The 24,073-nt window shown below is 47.8% G+C and overlaps 1 protein-coding gene across 1 annotated transcript in view; it reads left to right on the forward strand.

Moving 5' to 3' along the window:
• The first annotated feature begins 1,034 nt into the window (after positions 1-1,034).
• Positions 1,035-24,073, forward strand: part of LOC122542964 (adhesion G protein-coupled receptor A2-like) — a 95,187-nt gene continuing 72,148 nt past the window's right edge. The window contains exons 1-3 of the mRNA XM_043681106.1: positions 1,035-1,076; positions 2,877-3,037; positions 5,680-5,742. Coding sequence (XP_043537041.1) covers positions 1,035-1,076; positions 2,877-3,037; positions 5,680-5,742 — 266 coding nt within the window. The remainder of the gene's footprint in view (positions 1,077-2,876; positions 3,038-5,679; positions 5,743-24,073) is intronic.

Genomic DNA, 24,073 nt, shown 5'->3' on the forward strand with positions numbered 1-24,073 from the left:
CCCTCAGTACTGACCCTCTGACAGTGCAGCACTCCCTCAGTACTGACCCTCGGACATTGCGGCACTCCCTCAGTACTGACCCTCTGACAGTGCGACACTCCCTCAGTACTGACCCTCTGACAGAGGGTTGCTTGGACAGTCTTCCCCTTCCTTCAACATAGGAACAACAGAAGGCCATTCTGACACCCCCCCCCCCCCAAGTCTTTTCCACCAATCAGTGAGATCATTGCTGATCTGTGTTCTAATTCCCTGTCCTTGCTTTAGGCCCAGATCCCTTAATTCATTGGCTGAATAAAAATGCCAGAAGTCACGCAACACCAGGCTTTAGTCCACCAGGTTTATTTGAAATCACAAGCTTTCAGTGTAGTAGACAATAGGTGCAGGAGTAGGCCATTCTGCCCTTCAAGCCAGCACCACCATTCAATATGATCATGGCTGATCATCCACAATCAGTATCCTGTTCCTGCCTTATCCCTTGATTCCACTATCTTTAAGCACTCTGTCCATCTCTTTCTTGAAAGTATCCAGAGACTGGGCCTCCACTGTCTTCTGGGGCAGAGTATTCCACACAGCCACCACTCTCTGGGTGAAGAAGTTTCTCCTCATCTCTGTCCTAAATGGCCTACCCCTTACTTTTCAACTGTATCCTCTGGTTCTGGACTCACCCATCAGTGGAAACATGCACAGTGCCTTAGTTCAGTCGATCAGTCTGTCTTCAGCACTGAGTTGCTTCCTGAGCATGAGCACTGAAGGGGTTTGTGAGTGGAGAGCTGAGAGGGAAGTTCAGCTGTTAACAGAGGCATTTGATAAGCTGCCACCCGAAAGGTTATTGTGGGAATGTCAAGGTTTGTAGTGTTGGGGATCATGTGTCAGCGCTGGAAGAAAACTGGCTGGCCAGTTGAAAACAGAGAGCCTGTTTGAATGGGTATTTATTTGCTTGATCGAATGTATTGTCTGGAGTCTCGCAGGGATTTCTGCTGTAACTTCAGCATTTTACAACTGATATTAAGAATTCTGATGAGGGGAGCACAGGCATGAAGGCGAAATTCACAGATGACGCAAAGAACAGTGGGAAGGTATGTGGTGAAGGAGATGTGAGGAGGTTACCAATGGTTCAGTGAGTGCATATCAACCTGACAGAGCACAATGTGATGAAATGTAAACTTGTTCACTTTGGCAGGAAGAGTAAAAGGTGGATGATTTAAATGGTGAATGTCTGCAGAATTCTCAGGTGCAAAAGGATCAAGGTGCTCAAGTGTGTGAGTCGCAAAACATTAGCCAGCAGGTACAGCACATAGTCAAGAGAGCTCATGAGATGCTATCCTTTATACTACCAGGAGTAAAAGTAAGGAGCTGATATTTCAGTGACACAGGACATTGGAGAGACCACAACTCAGATATTGTGCATATTTTCGGTCTCTCTGCTTAAGGACGGATGTAAATGCTTTGAAGGCGATAAGGGGAGGTTTACTGGACTGATCCCTGGAATGAATGAGCTGCCTGATGAGGAGAGGTTCACTAGACTGGGTTTGTTTCCACTGGCCCACACAAGAGTGACAGGCTGACCTGACTGAAGTCTAGGAGACCCTGATTAGGAGCTCCCAACAAGGGGCACATGGAAAACAGGTTGCCTCATGGGGTTGAGTCCAGGATTAGGAGACAGTGTTTTAATATGAGGGACCTCCGTTTCAGGACAGAGATGAGGAGACTGTTTTTTCCCTCAGAGGGTTGTGTGAGTTTGGAACTTTCTGCCTCAGAAAGTGGTGGAGCCGAGGTCATTGAATCTTTTCCAGACAGAGCTGGATAGACTTGTGTTGGACAGAGGGATCAAAGGTGGTCAGTGAGAGATGGGAATGTGGGATCCCAAACACAGACAGATCAGGAGTTTTTGTTTTGTTTTACTCATTCACTGAATGAGGGTATCACTGGCCGGGCCAACATTGTGGTGGGTCAGGAGTCACATGTAGGCCAGACCAGATAAGGATGGCACTTTCCTTCCCAGTGAGTTTCCCCAACAATCAGCAATGGATTCATGGTCATCACGAGAGTCTTAGTTCCAGGTGTTTATTGAATTAAAATTCCACCAGCTCCTTCGGCGGGATTTGAACCTGGGTTTCTGAGTGAATAACCCAGTGATAATCTCTCCAGGCTACCGCCTGCCGATTTTGTCCAGCTCTTATCTTGTTTCCCCATTGCTGAGTTTGGGGATTGAAGTTCCCTGGGCTGCACTCAGTCCTGAGGCGAGGTTTAATGTCTCACTGGGAGCTTGTTGGGGGCTGAGCCTGGCGCTAGGAGCGCCGTTCAAGTCTGCCTGAGAATGGCTTTAGGACCCAGAGGGAGTTTCTCTCTCTCTCTCTCTGCCTGATGTGGGATTGAGAGGGAGAACCGCTGCTGCTGTTGTTAATGTTTTTTTTAAAAGAATTCCCTCTCTCTTCCCCCGTCCCGGGAACTGGCAGCTTGGAAAACCGACAGGACAAACCTGCAGCATATTCCTGCCCTTTTTCCTTGTGGGTGCATGGAGTGACTGTACTGTGTCTCTGGGTTTTTAAGCCCAGGACATGTCTGAATTGCAGAAAGCAGCGAGCAGCCGGGACTAAGTAACGGAATCCAACTTGCGTCAAGGAAAAGGCAAAGGCTTCAGGAAGCAGACTGGGACACGGTGGCACATTTCCCTGGACAGGAGAGAGAGGAGAAGAAGGGGCTTTGGAATGCCCCCACCCAGTGGGCTCAGAGGGAAGGCAGTGTGGCTGTGAAGTTTGACAAGAGATTTGGTGTTTGGGCTGCGAGGGCTCTCAGGCAGACTCTCACACACACACACACACACAGCGATGAAGCTGTGCCCCAGGCTCGCCTTCTTCCTGTGCTTGCTCTCCCAGGCTGACTGCTGCTCAGAGTTGCTCACCAACACATGCATCTGCATCGAGGAGAGACCAAAAGGAGCCAGTTACCCTGAGGTGCGGAGGAAGGTGGTGTGCAGCAAGCAGGAACTGCAGGATGTTCCTCAGAGCAGTCTGCTCCCCAACAGGACTGGACATCTGTGAGTGCCTTTATTGTTTGTGTCCCGGGGGGGGGGAAGGAGGGTGCCACTTGGCAGGCAATTTTGACCTCACTGCAAACTGCAAAAGTGGGGGCGGGGGGGAGGTAAATGTGACATTTACCTGTTTACACCAGCTCGGAGTGAAATGATTCAGCGCATAAGATCAGTCAGTAATTATCAGTGAGGGAACAGAGAGGGAGAATTCCACATGAATTAATGGACAGATTCAGTCAGCTCATAGGAATCAGAAAACTCCAGTTAAAGAAATGGATGCATGGAACCACTGAACTAAAACAGCAGGGTATGAAATTCTCAGGCAGATCCACATTGCTTCCTTGATTCTGAACTGGAGAATTCAATTATTTCAACCTCTGATGGAGGGAGAGAATGAAAACACCAGCATTTTAACTGAGTCCAGACTGGAGCTGTCAGAGGCACACGGTGTGATGTTTGCTGGGATTGGTGGATTCCCTGATCTGATCACTATCACAGCTGCTGTGGACTGGCAGCAGTTCAGTCATCCCTGACCCAGATCCGGCAGCAGCTAACAGCTCCTCTCGACAATGAGCAACCCGGACTGATCGATGATGATCAGCCATGGGGCAGATCATGGCTCCCAGAGCAGGGATGATGGAACTATTACAGTCCACTGGGTCAGCCTGGTCCCAAGGAATCTCTGAGCACTTGCCCATTGAGAAGGCGACAATGGATAGAGAAAAACACGCAGCAGCAAGGGGATAGATGTAGGTGGTGGGGCAAAGATTAGTCAGGACAGTGAGGAGATCTCCTCTGTGCATCTCCCAACAATGGAATCTTCTCCAGCTACCAGAGAGGGTAAATAGATGAGTGGCACCAATAACAGTACAGCACTCCCTTGGTGGGAAAACTGCTGAGAAGCCACGAATATGTGCTCAGTTCTGTTGGCTCCTTCTCAAACCCGCTGACTCTGAGAGGAGAGATCTGCTGGCTGAGGCATCATCACATCACAGGTCATACCAAGCAGGGGGAGAGCGTTCAATCCACTTTGTCTGCATTGGCTCTTCAAATACCAGCTCACAATAGTGCCAGTCGCCTGCCTGTTTGTGTGACCCTGCACATTGTCCCTTCTCAAAATATTGGCTACATACCTTCAGAGAGCCTTCAGTGATCTTGCCTTCCCCACACTCTCAGACAGTACGTTCCAGACCCTAAATACTCAAGTGAAATTTCCTCCATCACCCTCTCACGATAATGCATTCTGGAAGTTAAATAGTTATATCATGAAAAAGATGTTTCTCATATCACTTTTGCCTCTCATTAATTACTTTAAATCTACACCCTCTCATCCTCAATCCTTTCACCAGAGGGAACGTTTTTACTCTTCCCAGACCTCTCATGATTTTGAAGGCTTCCGTTCTTCCCAAGTCTCATCTTCTCCAGTCTGTCTTCATACCTGAGATTCCTCACTTCTGGAACCATTCTGTTCTGCACTCTCGCCATTGTCTTCACATCCTTCCCTACACAGAGCTCCGGCTGAGACTGAACTGGTGTCTTAAACAAGTTCAACATCACTGCCTTGCTCTTGTGGTCTCTGCTGCTATTAGAAAAAACTGAGGAGATTGTGTGCTTTCTGAACTTCCCTCTCCACCTGTCCTGCTATCTTCAAGAACTTATGCACAAATACACCCAGGTTCCTCTGCTCCTGCATCCCCTTTAAAGATGTTTTTATCGTGTCATTCATTTCATATTGTCTCTCCATATTCTTCCTCCCACTTCCCTACACTGAACTGCATCTGCCACCTGTCTGCCCAATCCAACCACATGTGACTGCCGACTTTGTCCTTCTGAAGTTGTTACCTTCTCACAGTTTGCAATGCGACCTTTGCAGACATTGAGATTTTCTCCTGAAGATCCGTGGAAAGGCAGGATCCTTCTTCAAAGGGAGACTCTCCAGTAACCAGCTCACATTGCAGTCTGAATCATCTGCAGTTTGTTCATGTTTTTATTCAGACTGCGTCCCAATGTCAGCATCCTCTGTATTTCCTCCTGTCTGGTTGCTGACAGAGGTGCCCTTTCAAACATGTCCAAACACAACCTTTTGTATTCAGCCAGAGAAAGCCTTAGCCATGCTTTCGCCTTACAGACAAGGGCCCTTTACCACAGCGATCACAACTGGTTACAACTTTAGCTGGTTTTGCCTTCTCATATTGGGACACGTTTTAATCCTCTCCCTGTGCCTTGTAGTAATGCTGCCAGTTTGACTCAATGGCTCATGTAGCTAGCACACTTATATTCGAGCTTGCAAGGTTTAGATTCAAAACCTATTCCAAACCACGCTGTCAGACCCATGTACAGGCCTGAGGGAGTATTGCACAGCCACAGGGACAGAGCTTCCAGTGGGATGGTAAACTTCTCTGTCCTGACAGGTTTCTAGCAAAGATCAAATGAGACTATTTCACAGCGTTGTGGTGGGGGGGGGGGCGGTGAGCAGCCAGGGGAATAGAGCTGGTTGTCAGCAGCTGACAGCATGAGAGGGGACAGCCCAGCTGCCTGCTCAGTGTCAAGGCCCACATTGTCTGTTCGAGACTGGGCTCGAGCTCACAGTGGGAAGGGGAAGCTCCAGTTGTTGTTGCAATCTATGTGTGTAACAACCACGCTCACAGGGCTCAGAAGGCAATTCTGTTCAGGGATGACGAGAAGCTCAATGATGAGGCAGAATCTCCAAGGTAAAAAGCTCAGGATTATTACCTGAGCCACAAGCAAGTTGACCCACAGCCAAACACATTGGAGAGGGAAAGCTGAGACACGGGTGTGGGGGAAATGGATTTGCATTCATTGGGCACTGGTGATGGGAAAAGTGGAGACTGTGTTACTGCGATGAACTTCACTTGATCAAGTTGGGATCCCCGTTGTGCTGACCATGTAGCTGCAGCAGTAGAGTGGGTTTTAACCAATTAGAGGGGAGAAGGGATCTTCTGAAAGGAACCACAAGCCAAGCAATCCAAAAGCTCAGGTAATGTTCTGGGGACATGGGGTTCTAGCCCCACCACAGCAGATGGTGACTTCAGAATTCAATAACAATCTGGACGGGAAAAGTCTCAGGCCGAGCACGTAACCATTGTGGATTATTCTTAAACCCCAGCTGGTTGACTAACATCCTCCAGGGAAGGAAATCTGGTGTCTTTACCTTGTTTGGCTGATGTGTGACTCCAAACCTCAGCAACGTGATTGACTCTTAGCTGCCCTCTGGGCAATTAGGGATGGGCGATCAATACTGTCCTAGCCAGTGCCAACCCGCATCCCATGAAAAAAATAACATAAGTCAAAGGAAAATAATAAAAATACCATGTGGATCTGCTTTGGGGAATGAAAACAGGAATGTTGCAGAGAGTGACAGAGTGTATAACCTTACATGCACACCAGCAGCACACAGACAGGGCCAGAGCGAGCAAACTGATAAAAAGGAGGTAGAGTTCAAGGCTGAGCATCTGAGTATGTGCAGCTATTCATAACAAAGTGGGTATACTTGGAAATAAATATGATGGACATGACAGAAACATTGTTGCAGGGTGACCAAGCCTTGGGCTTGTACATTGAAGGGTATCTGACATTTGGAAAAAGTAGGAATTGAGGAGAAGCTGGTCAAGGGATTTCCGGAGGAGGGTAGCCCTGTTCATTCAGGGTGCTATTCATGTAATTGTGAGAGATGGCCTTGGCCTTAAAGGGCAATAAATGGCTCCGAGTAAAAACCGGAAGGTTCCGAGTCCATTTGTGGGAGTATTGCGAAGACCCACCCCCAAGCAGCAGTTATGTGACTGATGGAGTGTTACAAAGACAGGGCAAAGTAATGTGTGACTTGAAACTATCTGTAGTTTGGTTGAATCTGATTGGTAAAGGTAGACTTCAAAAGCTGATCATAAAGTGTTTTTGGCCAAATATCTTTGAGCAGTAGGGTCTGAAGTAACTTGGCAGCAGGCTATATCAGCTAATCTGGTAATGAGACAGAGTAAATGGTTAGTTCACAGTAAAGGAGCCTCAACGTGACTGTGATCCGAATAATTGAATTCCATGCTCAGTTTGAAGGGGAGAAGTGTGTGCCCAATTCCCTGGTTTTAAACCTGAATTATATAAAAAAAGGTGGCACTGGCTGCAGTGAACTAAGTTCAAAGGTACAACGAAAGAGGAACAACAGCAGACTTCAAAGGAACAATGGAATATCTCTGAGTGAAGTTTTATCCTGTGAGAAAGAAAGACTCTTTGAGATGGACGCATCATCTGTGTCAAAGTAAAGAAATTAAGGATAGTGACAAATTGGAAGGAATACTGTGCAATTCTGCAAAGATTCACGGTCAATCAGAACATTGGTCAGAGTTTTAAAAAACAGCAAAGAAAGACAAAAAAATTAGGGGGAGCAGGTGGAATATGAGAGAAAGCTAGTCAGGAATATAAAAATAGATTGATTTTTTTATAAGCTGAGGGGTGACCTTATAGAGGTTTATAAAATCATGAGAGGCATGGATAGGATAAATACACAAGGTCTTTTCCCTGGTTTGGGAAGTTCAGAACTAGAGGGCACAGATGTAAAGATGAGAGGGGAAAGATTTCAAAGGGACCTAAGGGGCAAGTTTTTCACACAGAGGGTGGTACGTGTATGGAATGAGCTGCCAGAGGAAGTGGTGGAGGCTGGTTCAATTGCAACATTTAAAAGGCATCTGGATGGGTATATAAATAGGAAGGGTTTGGAGGGATATGGGCCAAGTGCTGGCAGGTGGGACTAGGTGAGTTTATGGTATGTGGTCGGCATGTATGTGTTAGAGCGAAGGGTCTGTTTCCATGCTGTATATCTCTATGACAGTGAGTAGATGAATCAGAAAAGAGGAACAGAAGCCAGTGTTGGCCCTGGAGAGAAAGAGTTTGGGAAATGGAGAACCCAATCACATGTAGGGAATTAGAAACAGTCACTGTTCCCACAGAAAAGGTGTTGGGAAGATTCAGAAACCTCAAGGTTGGCTCATCCTCAGGATCGGATCGCATTCATTGTGGGGCCTTAATAGAAATGGCTGCCAAGTTTGCAGAGGCATTGGTTATAATTCCTTGGATTCCGGAAAGGTTCCAACCAATCGGCAAATTGGAGATATAACAGCTTGATCCAGGGAAGGAGAGAGACAGGATCCAACAAAGTCTAAACCAGTTACTGTAATGCCTGTCGTCAGGGAGTTGCTGAAAATGTGTTGCTGGAAAAGCGCAGCAGGTCAGGCAGCATCCAGGGAACAGGAGAATCGACGTTTCGGGCATAAGCCCTTCTTCAGGAACGTCGATTCTCCTGTTCCCTGGATGCTGCCTGACCTGCTGCACTTTTCCAGCAACACATTTTCAGCTCTGATCTCCAGCATCTGCAGTCCTCACTTTCACCACCAGGGAGTTGCTGGCTTCCATGAAAAAGAACAACACACCAGGATATTCTGGAAATTATAATGTGACCAGGCAGAGCCAACATGGCTTTGGGAAAGGAATATTGTCCTCAACTGAAATGTTTTATGGTTTTTGTGAGGAAGGGGAGCCTACAGATGTGGTGTCCTCACATTTTCGAAAGGTATTTGAAAGTAATTCCACACCAGATAAGCGCATGTGATGTATGGGGTAACATGTTTGGCGGGTTTGACCACATGGTCGTGTGTGGTTAGAGGACTGGGAACAAACAGGAAGCAGATTTGGGATAAATCAGTCTTTGTTGAGTTGGCAGGTTGTGACAGATGGAATGCCAGGCAGATCAGTGCCTTAACCCTGCCATCTATATCAGAGATCCTTGAATGAAGGGACTGACCCTCAATTTGCTGATTATTTTCAGATGAGCAGGAAAGTAAGTTATGTAGGGAGGTGGCAGGTCTGTACAGGAGAGTGTATGCAACGGGATACAGGCAGGTGTGGTACCTGGAAAAGAAATTGGCAGACGGAGTATCGTGTGGGAAAATGTGAACTTGTCCACTTTGGCTGGAAGAATAGAAACAACAGGGCGCTATTTAAATGGAGAAGTCATTGGCATGGAGAGGTTTCACTTTCCTGGTACATGGACCACAAAACGTGAGGGTGCAAGTGCAGCAAGTGATCAGAAAGGCAAGGAGATTGCTGTCATTTTTTGCAAGAGGAATGATTTAGAACAAGACTGAAGTGTTCCTGCAGCGAGACAGGGCATTGCTGGAACCACATCCGAAATACCGTGGACGCTTTTGGATTAGTCATTTGGAAAATAGACACCATTACTTTCAAAGGGATCAAAAAAGGTTGGGTGACTGAGAGAATTTTTCGTCTTGTGGGGCAGACTTGAACCGGAGCGCACAGTTTATGTACGAGACATTTCCCTTGAAGGCTGAGGCTGGGAGAATTGTTTATTCTCAAAGAGTCTTTTGGCTGTGGACTGCCCTTCACAATTGGGGCTACACAGGGAATAGAATTTACATAGAGAGGTGCAACTCATCTGTACCAAACTAACGTGAAGTCACATGGTGTGCAGGGTGTTCTAGCTAGGTGGATAAAAAAACTGGTTGAGCAACAGGAGACAGAGAGTAGTAGTTGAAGGGAGTTTCTCAAAATGGAGAAAGGTGACCATTGGTGTTCCACAGGGGTCAGAATTGGGGCCACTGTTGTTTGTAATATACATAAATGATCTGGAAGAGGGCACTGTTGGTATGATCAGCAAGTTTGCAGATGACACAAAGATTGGTGGAGTAGCAGAAAGCATAAGGGATTGTCAAAGAACGCAGGAGAATATCGATAGATTGGAGAGTTGGGCGGAGAAGAGACAGCTGGAGTTCAATCCAGGCAAATGTGAGGTGATGCATTTTGGGAAGTCTAATTCTAGAGTGAACTATATTGTAAATGGAAGAGCCTTGGGAAAAGTTGATGGGCAGAGAGATCTGGGAGTGCAGGTCCACTGTACCCTGAAAGTTGTTGCACAGGTGGATAGAGTGGTCAAGAAGGCATATGGTATGCTTGTCTTCATCGAACGGGGTATTAAGTATAAGAGCTGGCAAATCATGTTATAATTGTACAGGACGTTGGTTCGGCCGCATTTAGAATACTGTGTACAGTCCTGGTCGCCACATTACCAAAAAGATGTGGATGCTTTAGAGAGGGTGCGGAGAAGGTTTACGAGGATGTTGCCTGGTATGGAAGGTGCTGGCTATGAAGAGAGGTTGATTAGGTTAGCTTTGTTTTCATTAGAAAAAAGGAGATTGAGGGGGGACCCTGATTGAGGTTTACAACGTCATGAAGGGTATAGACAGGGTGGATAGAGACAAGCTTTTTCCCAGGGTGAAGGATTCAATAGCGAGAAGTCACACTTTCAAGGTGAGATGTGGAAAGTTTAAGGGGGAGACATGCAGCAAGTACTTCACACAGAGGGTGGTGGGCATTTGGAACACGTTGCCAGCAGAGGTGGTAGAGGCGGGCACGGGAGATTCATTTAAGATGCGTCTGGACAGATGCATGAGTAGGTGGGGAACAGAGGGATACAGATGTTTTGGAATTGGGCGACAGGTTTAGACAGTAGATTTGGATCGGCCTCAGGCTTGGAGGGCCGAAGGGCCTGTTCCTGGGCTGTAAATTTTCTTTGTTGTTAAACTTGCCCCATTTGTCTGAATGTGGCCCCTATCCCTTGAAACCTTTCATGTTCATGTACTTATTCACATGTCTTTTGAATGGTGTAACTGTACTTCCATCTACCACTTCCCTGAGAGATGATTCCACAGACAAATCAGTCTCTGTGTGACAAAGTTGCCCCTCAGGTCCCTTTCAAATCTTTCTCCTCCCAACTTAAAAAATATGCCCCCTCGTTTTGAACTTCACCACCCGAGGGGTAAGACCTTTGCTGTTCACCTTATCTCTACCAGTCATCATTTTCTAAACTTCCACAAGGTCACTCCTCAACATCCTCAGCTTGAGTGAAAAGAAATCCCAGCCTTTCCAGCCTGTCCTTATGACTCAAATCCTTCAATCCCAGTAATATCCTTTTAATCTTTTTAAATCAATATAATAATTGCCTTCCTACGGCAGGCTGACCAGGACTGTAGACTGGACCCCAGAAATGGCCTCACCAATATCCTGCAACAACTACAACATACCACCCCAAATCCTGTACTCAGTGGTGTGAGCAATGAAGGCAAGCAGGCCAAATGCCGCCTTAATCATCCACTCTACCTCTAATGCAGCTTTCAATGAACTAAATTCCTACAGCCCAGATCTCTCTGTTTGACAACACTCCCCAGGGCCCTGCCATTAATTGTGTAAGTCCTATCCCTGTATGGTTTCCCCAAAATGAACACCTTGCATTTATCCAAATTAAACTCCATCTCCTCTTCCTTGGCCCATTGACTCAATGGATCAAGATTCCTTTGTGATCTTAGCTAACGTTCTTCAGTTTTGCACTGTCCCACCGATTCTGGTATCATCTGCAAATTTCCAAACCTATCCTTCAATATTTTCATCCAAATCTTTTATATAAATGACAAACAGCAGTTGACCCAGTACCCATGACTCTATTACTCTCTTACTGTGTAGAAAGGGAGGTGAGAGTCATGATGGATGAATGGGAAAGTGGAGTTGAGATCACAGCCAGACCAGCTGTGATCTAGTGGAATGGTACAGTCTGGTCAATGGGCTGAATGTCCCCACATGTTCTCAGATCTTGTGTGCTATGCTCATGGGCTGGCAGGCTGCAGTGCAAGGAAAGAGAAATTCATGTTTGAGACAGAATGATAGTAGACAGTGGTGTTTCTTAAGGCGAAAGTGGGTACTGCAGATGCTGGAGATTAGAGTCCAGATTAGGGTGGTGCTGGAAATGGACAGCATCCGAGGAGCAGGAGAATCGATGTTTCAGGCAAAAGCCCTTCATCAGGGAGTGATGTTTCTCAAGGTCAGTATAAGGATCACTGCAGAGCGGTGACTTGGATGTTGGAATACAGAGTGAGGTTTGATCAGTGTTGATCAGGCCTGACTTGCTGTGGTAACACTGAGCTTGAGAAGGCTGGTCTGCACTGTATTGTTGACAGCCTTTCCAAGGGCCACCCAGGAGGCGAGGTCGAGACTGAGAGATGGTGCATTTGACACAAGAGATAGCAGGAAGCAAAATGGACCGAATGGCCCAGGATGGAAGAGTAATCAGGCTCATGACAACCAGAGTGCAACCATCTTATCTTCTCAATGTGGCCAGCATTATTGTTTCCTGTCTGAGTATTCTCCTCGGTTGTAGTTCTGATCGGCAGAAGGTAAAAAGGTTCAAGTTTAGCAGTGATTGAGGAGCGGACTGAGCAACGCTGAACGACACGCTGCCGAATTCGAGACATTGAACACAAAGCCAGGGGAGCAATGCCAGACCTTGATCAAAGCAGGCACATTGATTGAAGCACACTTCTGTTTCAAACATGGTGAATTGTTCTATTGGCGTCTGGCTCAGCCCTGTTGGGTACTGTGCCCTGTTCTGGTCACCACTTGTTGGAAACATTGGGAGGTTGTGCCGTGGAGACCAAGCAGAATGGTTCTGGGGGTGTTTGAGCAACACGAGGTGGTTGGAAAGGTTGGTCTTGATCTGGGGAGATGTGTGAGACGTACATGAGAAGAGGCATTTGGAACAGTTGACCCAAGCTGATCCCCTGAGCTGATGTCTGAGGACCAGACAATGCAGCTTGTGCTTTTCAGGGAGACGCAGGAAGGTGTGAGGATAGCCAGTGGGAATTATCTGGAATTTGCTGCTGAGATGGCTGCTGGAGGGAGAGGTTTTTTCAAGGATCTCTGAGGGAAATTGGATCAGAACTTGAGGGCGATAAACCTGCAGGCTGTGGGGCTGAGAGCGACAGGATTCCCTGCAGCATGCTGTGTGGGATCTGCAGCCAATCTGAGAGTGGTTCCCCGGCATCTCAGCCTCACCTAGGAACAGCACCACACTCACCAGATTGAATGAGACTTAAGCATAATGTTGGTGACTGGAGCGTGCTGTGTGCACTTTGCTTATGTGAACCCTGTCTCTCCTGTGTGTTAGCTGGGTTCCATTTCGTTACACCCAGGCTAACACCCACAACCATGCTGCCTGGCCCTGAGTTCCACAGTACCCTCACTCACACCCTGAGGAAAGAAGGCAGCAAGACCTGCTCAGGAGATGGGTCACACTGACAGGGTGACTGAAATAATACTTGTGATACATCTCACTCACTGTGAGTGCATGAGCATCACTGATAGTTCCTGGTCAAACAGACCACTTACTGGGCAATGTTCATTTGTATCGGTGCAGGGCAGCTCAAATCCTTCATCTTTAGTCTCACAGGCACCGTTTACTGACTGTGAATGGACACCTCTTACTCCTGTGTGAAAGACCCCAGGGCCTCATGTCCGCCTGTCCCTGGGAAACCGGCTTGAAGGGGCTGAATGGCCTCCTCCTGTCTACGTGTATCTGTCTTGAGGGGCTGAATGGCCTCCTGTTGCTGGGAAGCAGGTTTGAGGAGGAGAGTGAGTAGCCTGCTGCTGTAAGTAGTTGTGAAAAAAGGAACAGATCCTCATTTTCTGTGCCTGCTGACAGAAAGGATTTGATGGCTCATTAAAAGCCATTGCAGGAGAGCTACAGCTGACAGTAATTTCTAACCTCTCCCTCTCCCTGCTGAGTGCACTTATCAGATGGTGAAAGATTGGCTTGTAATCTGTGTGGTGAAAGAGTGCTTGAATGTGAATGTGGATCGAAGCCATGTTTGAACCCAGCTGGAATTAAAATGCAGGGAAAGTTGACCCAGCCGTATGTCGATCTGTCATACTTTACACATAGTTCAGGCAGGAGCTATACCCATTCAACCACTGGCTCTGTCTACAGTCACTTTGACAAATTTGCAGGAAAACTGGCATCTCTCGGAATTGTTCTGATCACAGGAGGGTGTTGGTCAGTGAGAACCAGACTTTAGGGAGGATGACAACGCTCTAAAGAGAGAATCCTGGAGGTTTCCTGCAATAGTTTCAGTGATGAAGCAGTTGAGGAGGGGTCGAGAGAATGGAGGAGCTGAGATTGGTCTCCTTGGAGCACGGAAGGATGATACAAGATGTCAGAGGGATGTTCAAAAAAATGCAGACTTGCTATCACTGAATCTAGCTTCCTGTTCCAGGTTGATTTGATTTAAGTACATTTCAACTCCTCAGTGTCGGTGCCCTCCCTCAACACTGACCCTGTGACAGTGTGGTGCTGCCTGAGTGACAGTCTGGATTGTGTGTTCGAATGTTTTTCATGGGGAGTGAATTGAGGAGCTGAATTTGCAAGTCACAGCATTTGAGGAGTTGATTCCACAGATACCTAACCCCCACCTCATGTTGGTTGGGGAACTGGGAATTGGGGATCCTGTTTGTCATGTGCTGTGCCCTGGGTGGGAAGAGATTGACTGGAGAGCTGAGCTGTATTGATGTTTCCCAGATGCTGGATGCCCTGTGATACTCTGGTTGGTCAGGTTTGGCTTTCATTTTGCCCCAACTTAAACTGAGGTCTGTGTCTGGCTCGGTCTTTCTCATGAACAGAGGTCTCTCATTGGCATGTACCAGGGTAGGAGAGCGTGCCCATTAGCTTTCTGATTCCCCCAACCTTCCCCACAGCAGTGAATGATAATGCAGAGGCAGACTCTGTGAGTGAATCGAGGCAGTACGGTCTCCAGATTACCCAGTGTTGCCGGTGTCCATTCAGCCCACTGTCCCCATCCCTGTTGTCTGACTGTGGGGAAATCATCCTCAGGAGAGCAGGATGTTTGTCCCTGTCTCGTTGTGTTTGGATTCTGGCAGCTTCCTAGCTCGGGATGTTTGCATGCAAGCAGCTGGAATCCTGGTGTGTGAGATTTCTCTCTCCATTGCTGGAAGTGAGCTGTGTGAACAGAGCAGGCCTCTCAGACACATTTGCTGGAGGCCCACACAGGAATGCTGTGCCTCAGCCTGGTCTTCTTCAGCTGTGATTCAGTGCTGGGCTCTGTGTGAGGGATTGAACACAAACCCCAGGCTGCCTTCGGGTGGGATGGTACTCAGGGTGTTCGACACTCTGCACAACTGCTGCCTTTTGATGAGACTGAGGGCTGTCGGGCCTCTTTGAGATAAATTTCCCACAGAAAATAAAAGCTCAAACTCAACGTAGAAAGTGGTGGAAAAATGCACAAGGTCCCACCAGCCTCCCTGGGGAGAAAAACCGAGTTAGTGTTTCACGTGTGCATTCTCCAGAACTGAAGGTCTGAATGATGAATTGAACGGTCATCCATCCCTTTGCGATCTCGCTCTGTACAAATCTCTCTCTGTGATACAAGGTTTGTGTCATGGGACAGTCATTGAAGAACTGAAACAATTGGAGACCTGCTGAGGATGGGGTAGGCACTATCAAGATATACAGCCTGTTCTGTCTGTGCTGGCTCTTTAGAAGGACCTAGCTGTTGAAACATTTGGAGTTGTAGGTCAATATTCCGTTCTCTTTTGAAAGTTAATGTCCGCTTTCCATACTGGATGGTGAAATGTGTTCCTCTGTAGACACGGAAGAATGATATTGTCAGGAAGAGATCCAGCCTTCACAGGAAAGCAAGCTCAGACCTTCATCTCCAGTAGGTCCAGCCCTGACCACACTTGACAAGCTTGATACTGTTCAGGACAAAGCAGCTCACTAGATTGGCACCACGTCCACAAACATCCAGTCCCTCCACCACTGACACTCACTTGCAGCAGGGTGTGCCATCTACAAGATGGACGGTAGACAAGCAGGAGGTTGGAAGAATACAGCAAGCCAGGCAGCATCAGGGGGTGAAGGCATTGAACAAGGGTTACACTCAAAACGTTGACTTCTCCACCCTCCTGATGGTGCCTGGCTTGCTATGTTCTTCCAGCCTCCTGCTTGTCTACCTTGGGATTCCAGCATCTGCAGGTTTTCTTTGTCTACAAGATGCACTGCAGAGATTCCCCTGAGATCCTCAGACAGCATCTTCCAAACACATGACCACTTCCATCTAGAAGGACAAGGGGCAGCAGATACATGGGAACACCACCCCCTGCAAGTTCCCTTCCATGCCACTCACTATCCTGATTAGGAAATGCATCATGATTCCTTCAGTGTCACTGGTCAAAATCCTGGAATTTCCTCCCTAAGGGGATTGTGGGTCAACTCACAGCAGGTGAACTACAGCAGTTCAATAAGGCAGCTCCCCCCCCTCCCCCCACCTTCCGAGAGCATCTCCAGGGATGAACAAGAAATGTTGGTCTTCCTCATGAAGCTTGCTTCCCAATAGTGAGATAACTGAGAAAAAACACATTTAGTGGAAGTATTTGATGCTGCCCTCATCAGGCCAATTCACAAGAATACCAAGAAAAGGGAAGTAACATACAGAACATATAAGAGAGTGCAGATGGCAAGTGGACTCTGATTGGTAGAGGTGTTGCCATGGAGAATGCACCAATTAATGCCAATTGACAGTTAACCACCAGGCTTTGTTCAGTTGTAAGGTTGGCAGGTTGGCTGTGGTTGGTCAGGGCATTACCTGAGATGTGAACTGGAGAATGAGCCAATCTGTTGAGTTGAAGCAGTCGCAGTGTGTGGATATGTTCTGTGTGTCTGTAAAGAGCAGAGCCCTGGGAAATAACATGTGTAGCTTCCAGTACACGCCAGTGTGTCACGCTACAGGCCTGAGTGATCATTCTGAACAGGCCTGTCAGTGTAATTCCCACACGTTCAGGATTATCCAGCAAGTGTTGTCCTGTTGAAGGATTGCATCCAGTGTTGGACACTGCGTTGTGAGACACTGGTTAGTACCTTGCTCACTGTGAACTCTATAAGGGAAGATAAGCTTTGGTATGATCCACCAGCCCTTGGAGTATGTGGCCTACATACTTGGTATCACACTGGCACTGAAACCCGTGTACCACATTACTCTACTCTCTTGTGTGTGTGATAGGTCGAACATCTTTCTGACTTGATGGCAGCTTCCTGTTGGTTGCGAGCAGCAGGTATTTTGGACCTGTCCGGTAGCAGTGTGAACCAGCTCCCTTCACCTGTCGTTCATACCACCGAGGGAACCTGAGAGACTGCCTTTGAGTGTGATATCCAGTGAGAAATGATGTGATCAGGGTCAACATTGGCTCACAGAATGTGTGCCCTCTTTCAGCCTCAGGCTTGCAGGGTAGCTGTTTGACTACGGCCCTTTTCCCAAGGTTGGTGAAGAAGCCATTCAGAGAACACGTGGGCCCCCAGGAATCCCAGTGAGGACCAGCTGAGCACTACCAAACAACACCACCTCAGCAATCATCTGCTGCAGGATAACCAGTGGAAGCTGGCTGGTGAGGGGGTCATAGGGAAGGCATGAAGGGGCCTCTCTGTTTGGGATGGGTCACTGCTGCAGTCAGAGAGAAGGCTGAGGAATTTCTTGAGAGAGTGCTTGGCTTGGTGAAGTTGTTGAGCCAGGATAGTGGCAGACGGACTGTAGCAGTGTGCTCAGTGCAGCCAACCGCACAGAGCCATGGGAATGCCAACAGTTCATGATACTCCGGGGTTCAGTGGAGGGACCTGGGGTGTGTGTGTCTGTCTGTGTGTGTGTGTGTGTGTGTATCTGTCTGAAAGGCAGCTCTGCAAACTGCTCTGTCGTGGAAATAATTGACTTGGCAAAGTGACCATTTCCTGTTTACAGTAATTGAACAGCATAGGTCTACAGTAAGACGTCATGCAAGCACTGCTGAGAGATTCCAAAGACAAACAGAGAGCTGGAGTGCAGGCCACCTGCCCTGAGGCCACTGGGTTTGAACACAGCTCCCCACTCAGGGCAGCTGCTCGGGATGTGTTGCTACAGTCTGCACAGCCTGATCAAAACCTTCTGCTTGGGCATAGGGCCACGTGCTGCCCCGCAGGCAAGTGGGCAGCCATCCGAGGGCACAGGAAGATCCCACGGACTGTAAAACACAGAGCTTCTGGATGGCCCACTGTCAGAAACGTGGCATTAGCCAGTCAGCTTGTTCTGCAAGCCAATGCAGGACCACAAGCTGTCTCTGTCACCCTGGAGCTCTGGGATTGCTCAGTACTGCCACAAGAGGCACTGCTGGCCAGAGGGCAACACTGCAACCCAACAGCAAAAGCAAATTCCTGCAGATGCTGGAATCTGTACTGAAAACAACAAATTAGATTATTAGATTCTCTACAGTGTGGAAACAGGCCCTTCGGCCCAACAAGTCCACACCAGCCCTCCGAAGAGTAACCCACCCAGACCCATTCCCCTTTGACTAATGCACCTAACACTACGGGCAATTTAGCATGGCCAGTTCACCTGACCTCTGTACATCTTTAAACTGTGGGAGAAACTGGAACATGGAGAGGGAACAAGTTAACATTTCGTGTCGAGATGACAGTTCATCAGAGCTGAAGTGAAGTGTGGAGGCAGCAGCATTTCAGCAGTAGTTAGGGAGTGGGGAACATGCTGCGAGTAGGGTTGGAGAAAAGACGTTGACAGTTCAGATAAATTGATCGGATTGTGAGAATGCTCTGATGAAGAGTCATCTGGACTCAAAAACATTAGCTTGCTCTCTCTCCATGGATGCTGTCTGACCCATCGTGATCTCCGGCATTTGTTGTTTTTGCAACAACAACTTGCCTTTAAATAGCTTCCATAAGCCTTGATTGGACAGCAGACTGCAAACAGAGCTAGTAGGGCTGGAAAAGCAGATTCAGAGAACAGTTTGACAGAGGAAAAGGAATTTGACAGGTCAGGGAATCCTCCTTCAGGTTTGGGATCCTTGAATAGAGACCCTGCTGCAGGGTTTTGGCGATTGGTCATGGTGGAGGTTTGATCTCTCAGACTCCCGCAGTCACAGCCCAGTTTCCCTGTCTCCCTCTCTTGCTCCTCTGACTGTTGCCGTCAATCACACATGCACCCTCACTCCCAATTGGATATTCATCACCATCTGCTTCCTCTTGCCCTCACACCCAGCATTTCTGAACCTGATCTGCAGGAGACTGACATGCAGCAGAGAAAAGGCTTCCTCCATGCCCCCCTTCCGCAAACCAGCTGATTCTGCTGGACACATGGGTTTGTGGTACCCCTGGGACAGGCCTAGCCTGTGGAGGGCTGTAGGACTGACTGTACAGGGCTTGGGTGGCTCCCTTCATGTCTCTCTCTCTCTCTCTCTCTCTCTCTCTGGGATTTACTGCGGCTCAGAGGCTGAAGTTTGTGACATTAGAACCAACACTACCTGTCAGTGACTGTCCAGCACTTTGGAGAGAAATGCAAGCGTTTCTTGTGTGTCCTAGACATTGGAACAGCCTAATCCATGCCTCCCTGACACTCTGCAGCAGGAAGAAAGCAGCACGATTCACTCACAGCACCGTTCCCCATCTCAAAATCCCCTTTCGGTGAAGATGTGTGTTTAATCCTCCCTCACCTCAGACACGAGGACAAATTTCTGCTGCCTCGATTTGACTTTGTGCCTGAAAACTAAAGTGTGGTGACTTTTAACCTTTGGGAGATTGATCTGGAGTTGGCTGAAATAACACGGATTGACGTGAGAGTCTGACATTCTTGGGAACACTTTAGAGAGTTTGCAGAGAAACAGCAATAACACAATCAGGTCACAAGTTCAACAGGAAGAGGCTAGCTCAGTGGTCCACTCACTCCCACCAAAGGCCCAGTGCTCTTTGCCTCATCCCATCTGTACTCACAAGATGTTCAACGACTCGGAAGCAGAATGAACTGCCAGGGACACATCGGAGCAGAAATTACCTCGTTAATTTAGGACCGATAGCACCTTGGAACGTTTTCTTGCCTTCAATGAGATGGGCTGCTGGGGTCAGTGTGAGAATGCCACACTGGGAAAGTGACTGAGCTGGCACAAGCAATGGGAGTGACTAGGGCACTGCTGGGCCAACTGCTTGTCCCCACCTCTGGACCCTCCCACCCTACCCATCATTCCCAAACGGTGGCATGTCCATATTAGAGAGCTGTGCAGGGGTTTGGTTGCCTTATTATAGAAGGAACAGAAACATCTCTGAGCAGGTCCAGCCTTGCTCACAAGGGCCAATGGGCAAGATACTGACAAAGGCAGGCCCAGACTCCGGTCCAGACTCAGGCTCAGACTCAGACTCAGGCCCAGGCTCAGCTCAGGCCCAGGCTCACACTCAGATTCAGGCTCAGGCTCAGACAGGGTTTCCACTGGGAAATCGGACTGAGCATTCCAAATAGTGGAAGGTTTTGATGCACTCAACTTGTCAAAGCCATTACTTAGTTGTTTGTTGGACCAAATGATCTATTTCCATGCTGTATGACTATAAGATTCTGCTTGGCCCCTCCCTGCTTGGTGTTCTCTCAAACCTGTCCTAGCTCCAGTACACCACGAGGTTCCCTTTCAGACCATGGGTTTGTGCACAGGGGCCTGCAGGTGAATTTGACATGGCCTCCTCACACTGGGGGTGAGTGTGCTGGTGCAGATTGAGAATTGGTTACCATACAGAAGGCAGAGAGGACAAAGGAATGGATAAACCTGTGAATGGAAGACTGTTCCTGGTGGTGAATCAACTGGATCAGAGCTCGGATCAAATTTGCTGATAACATATAACTGGGTGGAGGTGGATGTTGTAGGGGGAGACAGTGCAAGGAAGCTTTCAGAAAACTTGGCCAGACACTGTGAACAGGTTAGAACGTGGCAGATGGGATAGAATGTTACCAAGTGTGAAATTGCTAGATTGGATTGGGATATCTGGTCGGCATGGACTGGTTCGACCAAAGGGTCTGTTTCCATGCTGTACATCTTTATAACTCTATATTCAACTTGAGAGAAAAGAAAGCAAGGCAGTATTTTTTTGTGTGTGATGAGGGGGTGTTCTGAAATACCTCTGACAGAGAGAGAAAGTCCTTCACTGAATTTTCAGCTGGGTCAGCTCATTGACTGAGTGTGTTTGAGATCAAAAATGAGAGGATTCCAGACAGAGTGACATTGAGATAGAATATGCACCAAGGGTGGGATTGAATGGCACTCGGGGAATGTGGCAGAGAGGGAAAATGTCTGTGCAAGAATTTCTTAACTCTGCTCAGTGGAACATGGACGGAAATGATTGAACAGGAAGAGGAAGGATGCTAATTGATGTTGTCCCTGCTTCCAGGAGGTACCAGTTAATCCAATGGGAAATCCTGTCTTTAACAAATGATGCCTTTCACACAGCAGGGTCTTTCTGGCCAATGAGTGTGTATGTTTTATTACATAGCTCTGTGCTGTGCCTCTGCAATGTGAGAGAATACAGGAGACAGAAACAAATGAGGCACACACACTGACCCTGCTCAGAAATGGCTCTTGTTCAGATTTCTTCCCCAAAAAATGTAAGTCATTAGCAGCTTCTGTCCAGCTCACATGGTTTCCTGCTGGCTTGATCTCTCTCTCTCTCTCTCTCTCTCTCTCTCTCTCTCTCCCTCTCCCTCTCTCTCTCTCACTCTGAACTGCCTCACCCAGTCAAACAGCCGATCCTCTTCCATCCCTCCCTTCACAAGAGTCTGTTGGAATAACAACTGATTCACTAACTTCCTATCCCCATACCCCTGTATCGATCCTCAAACTAATCTCATTGTCCCACTCTCTCCCCAAATCTTGCATCAATCCTGAGCGAATATATGTTACTCCAGACCCACCGCAATGTGGATGATTCTTGTGTGCTCTCTGGGCAATTAGAGTTGGGCAATAAATGCTGACCGAGCCAGTGACGCCCTCATCTGTGAATGAATTTTAAAAAGGGCTCCCCCTTTTACTTTGAGAGAGGTTGTTTTGTGCACAGCAGGGTGCGAGAAGGATCAATGAATTAAAAAGACTGGTTAATCTGGGTGTTTGACTGAGTGTTACTGAAGCCTTGTGGACACACGCGAGAACTCTCCTTGTTCTGCAGCTTGACTTTCAGCTCAGAGCCATCAAGTATGTAATCCAGCCTGAAAGACAGCACCCCCTGCAGTCAGGCACTGGAGGTGTCAGCCTGAAGTATGGACCAGTCTCCTTCCACCAGCACAGTGCTGCTTTGACCCTCTCACCATCACAGTGTAACCTGGTGCCACAGTGGGAGAAGGGACAAGAGGCAGGGTCCACACAATCGCATCTCTCATCCCAGGAAATATCACGAGGGTGCTCAGAAAACAGCAGCAAACCAAACCTGACCCTGAGACCCAGTAGGATGTTAGCTCCAGTGACCAAGAGCTCAGTCTCCGATGGGAATTGGAGACACTCCGAGCTCTGTCATGGTTGTAATGTTGAAAGCATCGGAGTGACAGTTTGAAGGAGGGGACAGAGGATGTGAGTGGGGGTAAATACGAGGTGTTGCTGGACCGGGGACCAGAGTGAGTCAGATGTGTCCGTGGGTGGGCTTTGAGGTCAGCACCAGAGTTTCAGCTGAGCTGAAGTTGAGAAGGAAAAGCTGAACAGGGAGGTCAATCCAATGTCCTGTTTCACAGACCAACATCTCTGGCGTAGGGTGGCATGGTGGCTCAGTGGTTAGCACTGCTGCCTCACAGTACCAGGGACCAGGTTCGATTCCAGCTTCAGGCAACTGTCTGTGTGGAGTTTGCACATTCTCCCCGTGTCTGTGTGGGTTTCCTCTGGGTGCTCTGGTTTCCTCCCCCAATCCAAAGGTGTGTAGTTTAGGTGGATTGGCCATGCTAAATTGCCCACAGTGTACATGGATGTGTAGATTAGATGCATCAGTCGGGGTAAATGTAAAGTAATCGGGTAGGGAAATGGGTCTGGGTGGAATACTCTTCAGAGGGTGGGTGTGGACTTGTTGGGGTTAAAGCGCCTGTTTCACACTGTAGGGATTCAATGATTCTGCAGGGATTCCACATCAACTATACCCCAGCTGACTGCTGTTCCCCCTCAGTCATTGTAAATGTCCCATTGGAACCTGTTCAGATTGTCAGTTATTTTCAGGAATAGAATGTGAAAACAGCAAAGGTTGCTGCAGTCAGAAAGTCATAGAGATGTACAGCACAGAAACAGACCCTTCGGCCCAACTCGTCCATGCTGGCCAGATATTCCAACCTTAACTAGTCCCATTTACCAGCACTTAGCCCATATCCCTCCAAACCCTTCCTATTTATACACCCATCCAGATACCTATTGGATATTGCAATTGTACCAGCCTCCACCACTTCCTCTGGTAGCTCATCCCATACATGCACCACCCTCTGTGTGAAAAAGTTGCACCTTAGGTCCCTTTTATATCTATCCCCTCTCAACCTAAACCTATGCCCTATAGTTCTGGACTCCCCGACCCCAGGGAAAAGACTTTGTCGATTTATCCTATCCATGCCCCTCATAATTTTATGCGACTTTACTTTCAAGGAGCTATGAACCTGCACTCCAAGGTCTCTCTGTTCAGCAACACTCCCTAGGTCCTTACCATTAAGTGTATAAGTCCTGCTAAGATTTGCTTTCCCAAAATGCAGTACCTCACATTTATCTGAATTAAGCTCCATCTGCCACTCCTCAGCCCATTGGCCCATCTGATCCAGATCCTGTTGTAATCTGAGGTAACCTTCTTCACTGTCCACTACACCTCCAATTTTGGTGTCATCTGCAAACTTACTAACTATATCTCCTGTTCAGCTCCAAATCATTTATGTAAATGTTGAAAATCAGTGGACCCAGCACCGATCCTTGTGGCATTCCACTGGTCACAGGCCTCCAGTCTGAAAAACAACCCTCCACCACTACCTTCTGTCTTCTACCTTTAATCCAGTTCTGTATCCACATGGCTAGTTCACTCTGTATTCCATGAGATCTAACCTTGCTAACCAGTATCCCATGGGGAACCTAGTCGAATGCCTTACTGAAGTCCATATAGATCACATCTACCACTCTGCCCTCATCAATCCTCTTTGTTACTTCTTCAAAAAACTCAATCAAGTTTGTGAGACATGATTTCCCACGCACAAAGCCATGTTGACTATCCCAAATCAGTCTTTGCCATTCCAAAATACATGTACATCCTGTCCCTCAGGATTCCCTCCAACAACTTGCCCACCACCGTGGTCAGGCTCACTGGTCTATAGTTCCCTGGCTTGT

This window comes from Chiloscyllium plagiosum, chromosome 42, assembly GCF_004010195.1.
Source record: "Chiloscyllium plagiosum isolate BGI_BamShark_2017 chromosome 42, ASM401019v2, whole genome shotgun sequence".
Taxonomy (NCBI): Eukaryota; Metazoa; Chordata; class Chondrichthyes; order Orectolobiformes; family Hemiscylliidae; genus Chiloscyllium; species Chiloscyllium plagiosum.